The following is a 10,358-nucleotide window of genomic DNA, read 5'->3' as shown; positions in this document are numbered from 1 at the left end:
GAATTTCACATCTCAGGCTTCTACACGAGACCTCATACTTTTTAGTAAGGCTAACGCGGGCATGAAAAGCCGGTGGCCGTGAGGTGCGTGCCACGAGCCCAGCCGTATGCTCTGAATGTCAGATGGCAAATCTTGGGCTGGCTGATCCTCAGGGTTCACACTGCTAAACTTTTCAAGACACTATTGTTATGGATAGAAACCATGGTGCTTTCCAAGGGCAGAAGTGTGATTCCTGAAGGCCCAAAGGTAACCTCATATGAGCTGGAGAAGGCTATGTCCGTCAAAATGGCAAAGGATCCTTCCTTCCTACTTAATCCCCTCAAAGGGCTATTTTTGCTGTTATTTCTTAATGAAACCATCACTTGGGAGTCTGCAAACCTCTAGGTCTGGCGAACCAGCAACTTGCAGTGGTAAAAGTCTATGACTGCAAAGCATACATTATAGCAGCTAAGAGGTCCGTTGGTTCTGCAGTTGACGGACAGGGTTTCAATATCTGCAATACTTCTTACAAGCTTATAATACTTCTCTATAATAATCCTTATCCTGAATTAACTACTTAAACTCCTGCGTCTCTGACTCGTCATTCACAGAAGACTATCTCATAGGGTAAATGGTAGGATTAACCAGGACAACCCAAAGAAAGTGCTTGCTGTATAGTAAGTGTTCCATAAACAGTATTGTTACTTTTATTCGTTAGTCTGGGGTCGAGTCCCCATGCTGTGGCTCCAGCCCTTTTCTCGCTTCCTGTTACATAGAACCCTTCGTCCCCCACACCTCCCTACTTTTATCCCTGTGTTCTGCTTCCTTTACCTTCCTCACCTACAGCATCTGATGAGATCCCACCCAAGTCTCAAGGATGACCTTAACTGCAGCTTAAACCCAAAGAAACACAATTCCCTCCTCCAAGCACCAAATGAGCTTTCTCCTATCTCTGAACAATATCAGGGACAGGCTATCTTGATACACAGGTGTTTGCATTTGTCAAATATATGGAACTGTACACTTAACACGGGTGCATTTTTTAATATGCAAATTATACCTCTAGCAGCCAACCCAGTCAGAACATAATGAGAAGACCTCAGTCTTTGGAGTCAGGGAGACTTGGCTCAAGTTTGAGTTCTGTTACTTTCTACTTGGCAGGTCACTGGACTTCTTTCGCCCACGGCTTCCTCCTCGCAGATGGGGTGGTTGTCACTTTCTCCTCTGGGAGTCAGGGTTTGGAGTCATAGTATACAAATGCCTTGCACCATGCTCGCACACAGTTGATGCTACGTGATTATTAAGACCTTCCTTTTTGGCATGGCTATTTCTATGTTGGTCACACACCTCTGTCCACCAGAAGGTAATCTTGAGGACAGAATATGTGCTCCTTTTTTTTTTTCCCATGTGTCTAGCATAGAGTAGAGGTAGTGTGTTTTGCTAAACACGCCGACTTTTAGGTAGCAAACACCTAGAGACATCCCAATTTACGCCTCTGCAGGTTGCCATGCGATGTATTGCCACTTAAGTTTGCTAAGGCTTAGTATTTTGAAGTCTGACAGGTATTTTACTTGGCTGATAACTCAGCTATGGCGCCCCAGTGTACAATAGAACTTAATAACATCTCTCATTGTGATCATTCTTTAGGTTCTGTTTCTCTTTAAAGCAATGGAATGACTGTACCGTTTTCGGGACCAATAAGTCACTCTGTTTTTCATGGTTCAAAGTTAGGCTTTTATTTGGTTTCAAATTAAAAAAATAAATTTCATTATTAAATACTGAGATGGATAGAACTAAGGTTCAGGGAAGTAGCTGACTCAGGAATATACCACCAGGAGTACAACGGAGGGGTGGATTACCGAAACGCAAATGATTTATGCTGTCATGTTTGTTAAAAGTTCAACAGTGGCAGGATTCAAAAGAAACTGAGATACAAAGTTTCAAATGTTTACAATGGATGAGAGAAGTAAACCACTTATTCTACTGCAATCCCAAACGGATTTCTTTTTCCATGCCAGTCAGTGCGGACACTACACCACTGTACTAATATCGTCGGGTTCGTCGGCTTTCTTTTGCCTGCTCGGCAGGGATTTCAAGTATTCGAGGTGTCTTCGCGCATCTTCCTGATTTTGCCTCACGTAATACACCACATACGAGATCACCATGGTGAACCAGCCAAACATGGTGACCAGCATGGCATAATCAGTCGTTTTTTTAGGGAGGTTACAAAGGTCGGCGTCATTGGCAGCGTTGAGGAACGGTCTCCCGGCGTGTTCATCCAGCACGGAGGTCTTGCAGATCACATTGTGGGCTGTCTCGTGATTGGACACCATGCCCCTCAGAACTTGCTGGAGCGTACAGTCGCAGTGCCAGGGGTTGTTGGCAATCCTGGCCCTGGCCTTCAGGTTATTGAAAGCGTTTTTGTGCACGCTCTGAATCCGGTTGTCAGACAAGTCCAGAGTCTGCAGAGTTTCGGCGACTCCTTTGAAGGCATGCTCATCGATAAACTCAATGCCATTTTTGGACAGGTTGAGAACTCTTAGTTGATGGAGGTCCTTAAAAATCTCATTGGGGATGGATGTGATCTGATTGGAGTCCAGATACAGTAAGACTGTTTCAGGAGGAAGATCTCTAGGTATTTCCTTGAGATTTGCATTGCTGCAGGTGACATTTAAACCCCCAGAGGAAGAACAAAGACAGCCCTTGGGACACATACTGGCGGAATGAAAACACAGTATCATAAGAACAAAACTTTGTAGGAGGAGACACATGGAGAGGGAACGAGTTAACCACAGGTCCACCAGATTCATGCTGGGATGTCAGCATAATCACAGGCCCATGCTGCATTTATTCCAACAAGCAAGTGTGGTAACGCTTCCAGCCCTGTCCACACTGTTGACTTCCTTCTTGCGTGGTTCAAAGGACTGCAGCTAATACACGTATCCCTTCATTATTCCGGTCCATGCTTGGGTACCTAAAGGAAAGGAAAGCAGATGCAATTAGCTCTTTTGCAAAGGGAGGTACATTGCAATTAAAAATGCTCTCAGGCATCTGGCATTTTATGTGGGCAGGAGAGTTGGTTATGCAGGTAATTTCCATCAACACCACTGGGAGTTATCTGCGTAATGGGAGTCTCCTGCTCAAATCCCAGGTCCCGGGGGAGAGGACTGTCAATAAATGACATTTCCAAAGGATGTTGACTTGTTGTTCGTTGTGCAGAATTAGAGCAGACAGTCCAGATTTCTCTCATTTCTACTGGCCTTCACCACATCCTGAACCCTTTGTGAATTTTACAGCAATAAGATTTAATAACCACTTTGCTTCTTCCGGCAATCAAGAGGCATCAAGGCAACCGAGCCCTTCCCTTGGGCAGCAGTGAGAAATCATACCGATATTTTAAAATTAATGACCATAGATAACAATATCTTTCATGGCTTTTGAATGGATGCCCAATTTGGAATCTTTTCTGTAAAGAAATCTCTTACTTGAACTACAGAACGTATGAGTGCATTCCAACCTTCACAACAAAATGTTGCTAAGGACCTACAGCATGGAATCTCCAAAAGGGTTGCCTCCTTTGTGACCTCTTAAGTTACATTATACCCGGAAGGATGTCCTTAACTGAACTTCCAAAGGACTCTCTCTTTGTTTTCTAAACAATGTATCCCCTCTCTAATAGATCTTTAAATATGACACACACATCCAAGCCTTTTTTTTTTTAGTATAGAAAGAGAATTAAGAAATACGAGCCTCTTATATGTAAGTCAAATCATTATGCTGTGCACCATAAACTTATACAGTGCTGTATGCAAATTATATGTCAATGAAACTGGAAAAAAATGATGTAATTAGCGGCCAAAGAAATGCAACTATAAAATGAGATATGAATGTTTTTCTTCTATCAATATAATTTCTGAAAATACCATCCATATGCTTATAAGAATAGTATAATATAGCATCCTCATTAACACATCTTTTGAGAATATGTTTTGGAAAGAAATTTGGCAAAATCTATTGAGAATATTAAATTTTATATACATATACATCTCTCTCTATATATATATATCTTTTGACATTGTAATTTTCTTTCAAGTAATCTGTTCTAGGGAAATGTTCTAAAATTAAACAAAAATTTAAATCCCCTCCAAAAAAGAAATACTAGGCTCTAAGACTTCCTCAATAGCTTATTTTTCTTTCTAATCGTATATATACACATGTATTAGTGTTGGAAAAAGGCCAAAAGTAATTGCAAAACTTTAGTGATATGAGCAAAGTTATGAACTTACCCCAAAATAGAGATGAGAACATAAGTGAACATTCAAAACTACTCTCTCATGTAAAGAGGACAGGCATCCTCACAGGTTAGGCAAGTGGATCTTGGACAGATTATGTGACTTGTCCAAGGTCAAATAGCTTGCAGGTGGTAGAGAAAGGAATCAAGCCAAAGACTTTGCTCTGACTCATTAATCTCACAATTCTTTCCACAATTCTTTCTTTACCCCTCTTTCCCAATTCCATCTGCTCCATGAGGGCAAACAGAATCCAGGGATTGCTGTAACTTCCGATGCTGTTACGTTGCTGCTCTATCCCACATTGAGGACCCCATCGGATCCCAGGAAGGGGGCCCTCTGCCTTGTGGAGGGGATCCATGCCTGACTTCCAAGGATTGTCTCTCAGGATCTGAGAAACAAGGAGAGCATTCATTCCTCTTACAGCAGTGAGCAACAAATGACTCTCTGCAAACTTGTCTTTTCTAAAGATCCCAGATGGATAAATACAGAGGGAAATGACTCCAAATGTTACCAAACTCACAGAAAGGAAGATTAATGTGAGCTGAAAACATAATGAACTGGGTTGTTCATCATGGAAAAAAGTAAGATTAGCAACAGCAGAATGCAATGAATGTACTTTTGGAATCCTGAATCCCTCCAATGCCAGAGATGCTAGAGATGAACCCCTAGGCATACTAAGCCCTGCGTCAACAGCTCATTTCATCTGCAGTGAAACTTTACCTCCCTTCCATGTTTTCCTTCCTTCAAAACTTCATCGCATATCACCTGGGGACTGTAGTAATTGTCTAGATGGGAGAAAAAAAGCATGAACAGGTGTGAAGGGGGGGACACTCAGAGAAGAAAGAGTGTGGCAGTAGGACAAGGCAAATGTGGCTGTGAGGAGGACATGAGAAGGACGCAGGGGATGGGAGAAATGAGTGTGATTAGAGAAAACAAAGGGAGTCCCTGTCATCAAGCGACTTCCATCACCTGAGTAGGTGCGACCTGAGTATGTGCTGAAAGAAGGAACGCCTTCTCTGGAGGACTCTCCACATCTCTCCAGAGACTGATTCCAAGTCTACCTGGAGGGAAGTGTTCTCTAATTTAGACTCTAAGTTCTGGGAGGGCAGGGACTTGTTTCTACCTTGTGTAGAGACAATAGTGAACAATTAAGAAGGAAAAAGTACACTGGGTTTGTATTTCAACTAATCCTGATGAGCATTATGCTATCTAAACCTCACTCCCCTTCTCTTCATATAGAGATTATAAAAGCATCTAATAACAATGTTGACTTGAGCATTACATGAGATAATCCATGTAAAGCATTTTGCACAATGCCTGATAGATAGTAAGTGCACAAGACTCGTTAGCTAGAGTTATTATTATTATTCCAGATACATTCCGAACTCCTAGCATTGTGCCTGGCCTGTATGAAGGGCTAAATGAATATCTATTGTATGAATGAACCAATGAAGTATTGAGCAATCTAGCTGTGGTTTTCTTCCCTATGGTAATTATTTTTATTACCTCGAACATAAGCACTGGCTCATCAAATGTCTGTTGGTCTTACATGTCAAAACGGTGGCCTCTGGAAAAATCACAAATGCACGCTCTTATTTGGAGAATAGAACTTTTTCCCAGTACACGTCTCTAGACTTAATCTATTGTTTCTCCAGAATGATCAGTCCAATGGTCATGGTCACAGACAAGAAGTGGTGCAAAGTTTCTTGAGATGAAATCCTTCAAGCACCAAATGGTCCACCTGAACACCGGATGGAATGCCTATTGGGTGTACAAATACTGAATATTCCTTGCATTCAAAGAGGTTGGACTCAAACTATTTCATTTTCTCTCTACGATTCATAAAAAGGGAATAAAATCTTCTGGGTCTGGCCGGATCACTGGGTTGCCATGACAGCCTCTAGAGCCTCCACTGTCATCCAGTATAAAGTGACAAAAGTTGCAAGATGTACAGAGCTGAGCCCTTAGATGTCCAAATACATCGAATCAAGGTTATCTTCAGCAGGAAGGACAGAAGAGCTGCCTCTCTGCTCTATTGTGCTGAATTACTATTTTCCAAAGGGATTATCAGCTTGGCATTGCCTTAAAGTACTGGAAAGGTAAACAGTGATTCCTAGGAGAGGAAGCTGTGGGGAGATGTGCCTCAGAGGAAAACACGGGGCATTCCGCAGAAATCAGTGATCATCCAGCAGAGGACAGAGCTAAAGAGAAGCCTGGAAACCTAAAGCTCCCTCCTGCTCTGTTCGTCATCAGGTCTACCCGCAAACCCAAAGGAGCAAACGAGCCATACTGCTGGTGGAAAAACTGCCTCCTTGCTAACTTCAGAACGAGCGGGTGGAACACAGTGAAGGCTTGGGGTCACACTGGTGATGCAACAGTGGTGGCAGCAATTCCCGCCTGCCCTCCTGAAAAGGAAGAAGACCCACCAAGAGGAGAGCCCAAATTAAACAGCATCTTTTCTACCTCCTGACTCGCCCTTCAAATTTCTCAACTCATTATACCACCCTATCCTCATATCCTCATTCCTTTCAAATATGTCTGGGGCAACCAAGAAGCTACAGGATTTCTGGATGTGTTGTTCAGGTCTGAGCTGAGCCCCCAAAGAGGGCCATTTTACCCCTCTATCCATGTCTTGCTCCCATTTCCCTGTCACACGAGTTTCAGAGCTACAGCAATTAATGCTGGGATTGGGTGTCAACCATCAAATGCTGTTTCCAGAAGAAAAAAAAAATTCACTTGGCAGCCTGCCTGAGAAGACCGTTCTTTCAATGGCTGATTAAAAACTCTGTCTTGTTTCCTGTTTCTTTCTTCTCATCATTAGGGGATACCCGGGGACACTCAGGGCTTCATGAACTCTTCGGAGATAGCTATATGCCTTGATTCAGAGAGAGATACCAGACACACCAATTTCTTCCATGCAACTCTGCTACCAAACAGAAGGATTTGATTAAAAGGCCAAAAATGGAAAAACAGGAAGGTATTTCAATTTAGGACATAAAATTCAAACCAATAAAAAACCATAAAAGTAAGTACTTAAAACTTCAGTATGGCAAATATACAAAGTGAAATGACCAATGATAAAATAAAAGGCTGATTTCTCTAATATACAAGAAGGTCTTGGGCTTCCCTGGTGGCGCAGTGGTTGAGAGTCCGCCTGACGATGCAGGGGACGCGGGTTCGTGCCCCGGTCTGGGAAGATCCCACATGCCGCAGAGTGGCTGGGCCTGTGAGCCATGGCCGCTGAGCCTGCGCGTCCGGAGCCTGTGCTCCGCAACGGGAGAGGCCACAACAGTGAGAGGCCCATGTACCGCAAAAAAAAAAAACAAAAAGAAGGTCTTCCCAGAGGAATAAGAAATGGATCCAATATAAAAATGGACAGAAAAACAATATATACAAATGGACAATAAATTATATGAAAAGATTCTTGATCTCACTGACAGTAAAATGAATTCAAGTTAAAGTACCTCTCATTTTGGTTAAAATTAGGAAGACTATCTAGTGTCAATGAAAGGGTGAAGAACAAAGCACTCTCAGACACTTGATGAGGGAATAAATGGGGCACTCTTTCTGTAGGAGCAATTTAGGAATATCTATTTCAAATTTAAGAACAAGTTAGATTGACTTGTACTGATGTAAAGATCTCCAAAGATGACCTCCAAAAACAGCTTGAAAAAGGGTTAATAGAAAAGGGATTATAGTATAATTGCATTTGTGTAAAATTTTTATAAAGAGGAGGTAAATATGAAACCACAGGTATATAATTTATACATCTACATATGCATAGATCACTTTTGAAAGGATGTATAAGAAACTATTAATAGTGGTTAGCTCTGAATAGTAGAACTCAGAGGCTGGTAGGGGGAGAAGAGGAATTGTCTTTTTTGTTTTATACCCTTCTGTACGGTTTTAACTTCTTATGGTATAAAGGTGTTTTGTTTGCTTTTGATTTTGTTTTACAATAAAGATTTAACTGATTTAATACAAAAGGACCAGGGGTTAGCTGAAAAAAGCAATCCAAATGTAATGCCTCCGAAAGCAAGTTTTGAGCCCATGAGTTAAACAATGGTGGCCCAGGGGGACAGGCAAATGAGAAGATGATAAATTTTGAAAAGCTGAACATTTTCAACAAGAAAGACTGAATATACAAAGGGACAGTGGTGAGATCCTATATAAAAAGAGAACCCTAACCCACAACCTGCAGCAACCAGCCTGGAAAGTTAAACTATGACCTGTAGTTTGTACCAAAATCGCCAGGATTTGATCAATAATTCCAGCTTCCCTGATCTCTGTCCCTGCTTCCCGTAGGACCAAACCAGGGAAAACCAAATCTGCTCCCATAACCAATCCCATAGGACGCTCTGCTTCTATTTTGCCCACCTCTAGCTTGCCCACGCCAAGAGCCTCCCATCAGGGCATATTTGAAGGTTTTCTTTTTTCCACTATAAACCTTTTACACACCCCTGCCTTCATTTGAATCTCTGCCAAATGCAGAAGACGGTGGTTGACACCCTTGCTATAGAAAGCGCTGAATAAATAGCCTTTGCTTGTTCTCAGTTGGTCAGTTTTCATTAGTTTCCAAAAGACTAACATTTGAGTACATGATATTTTCAATGCCACATTTCCAAAATTAGCTTTCCAACCTATTAGAGAGATTATATACCAATTTCTTTATTCTCTATCAACTAAGCATGGGTTGCATATGCCATCAATCTGCTTAACTCCTAACCAAAAATTAGGGGAAGTGAGTTGGAACCTGAATCATTCAGGTGAATGAACTGCAGAGGTAGTTTTCGCCACTGCTCTTGGAGGCCACGTTTGTATGTACAACGCCTTATTCCACATCTTTAGCACAGAGCCCTGCCTTGAACTTTAGTTCTACATTTCCATCCACAGACACCTACTGTAACAGGGAAGAACAAAATCTGGTCCCACGGTGGATCTGTTTCTTTTACTTTGACCTTTGCTTTCCACTGCTTTTGTTCTGTCTATAGCTATAGGCATACATAATGGCCTGCCTCAGGGAGCCCTGCCCCTCTGCCTGAATGTTACACGGAAGTGCCTTTGTTCAGCTCACAGGGAAACCCCCGGACCCCACCCACCTGTGGATGGCTGCAGAAAAGAAGAAATTAACACATCCCCTCCCTGAGGCCGGCCAAAACCAGGAGATATTTTGCAAGATTCGTGGCCTTTTTACTTTACTTCCTCACCTCCTCCCACACTCTGTTCTATAAAAGAAAGTAGCATCCAGACCCCGATAAGATGGTACTCTGGGACGCTACTCCGCCATCTTCTCAGATGCCCGGCTTTCCGAATACAGTCGTTATTCCTTGCCTCAACACTTCGTCTCCTGATTTATTGGCCTGTTGCGCGGCGAGCAGAGGGAGCTTGGACTCCGTAACATCTATCAGCAAAAGATTCCACCGGGGCTTCAAACTGGGCATCCCTAAAAGCAAAATCATTTTCACCCTTCCACCCCACCCAACGACCTCTCTTCTACCACAAACCATATCCCATATCCTTAACTTGAGATGTCTGGTTTTTGTTTGTTTGTGACTACAGTAATCTTTTGATTGACTACCTGGGGTTTTTTGGTTTGTTTTTTGTTCTTTTTCAGCAAAAACTCCTATGTGTCTGGGCTCCTCCCTTACCTCTTCTGAGCAGTCCCTCAGAGCTACCCGAGAGGCTGTCTCTCCTGGGCTATAGTCCTCAGTAAGGTCCCCGAATAAAACTTAACTGGAAACTTTTAGGTTGTGGGGGTTTTTTTCCAGTTGACACTAGCAAATAAACAGCACCTTTTGTTTGAACCCAGCATCTATCCCTCTCTGGGTACTAACAAAGATTAAAGATAAGATTATATCTTGGCTAACATCTGTATTTATTATTCAACATGCTGCAAGTTTATAGGAAGGCTGAGTGGGAACCCATCTGTCTCAGTTTCCTTCTGCTTCTCTGTTATTATTTCTCCGTAAGTGCCTAAGGCATTTACAACCGTGAGAGCTTTGCAAACTCTTAACACGTAATCTACATAAATGTAGGGTCCCAAAGATGCTCCAGGGTCCAGAGGCAACTTGAAAGCTGCTTTTAGAT

At 42.4% G+C, this 10,358-nt stretch overlaps 1 protein-coding gene across 1 annotated transcript in view; it reads right to left on the bottom strand.

Annotated features, from left to right (window-relative positions):
• Nucleotides 1-1,699: 1,699 nt before the first annotated feature.
• The window catches only part of LRRC3B (leucine rich repeat containing 3B), a 94,655-nt gene continuing 85,996 nt past the window's right edge, over nucleotides 1,700-10,358 (bottom strand). Inside the window, exon 2 of the mRNA XM_060010112.1 lies at nucleotides 1,700-2,953. Coding sequence (XP_059866095.1) covers nucleotides 2,010-2,789 — 780 coding nt within the window. The 5' untranslated portion in view covers nucleotides 2,790-2,953 and the 3' untranslated portion in view covers nucleotides 1,700-2,009. The remainder of the gene's footprint in view (nucleotides 2,954-10,358) is intronic.

The sequence above is a fragment of the Delphinus delphis genome, chromosome 4, assembly GCF_949987515.2.
Source record: "Delphinus delphis chromosome 4, mDelDel1.2, whole genome shotgun sequence".
Classification (NCBI taxonomy): Eukaryota; Metazoa; Chordata; class Mammalia; order Artiodactyla; family Delphinidae; genus Delphinus; species Delphinus delphis.
The sequence above is the reverse complement of the archived record's forward strand: the minus strand, read 5'-3'. Positions and strand labels throughout refer to the sequence as shown.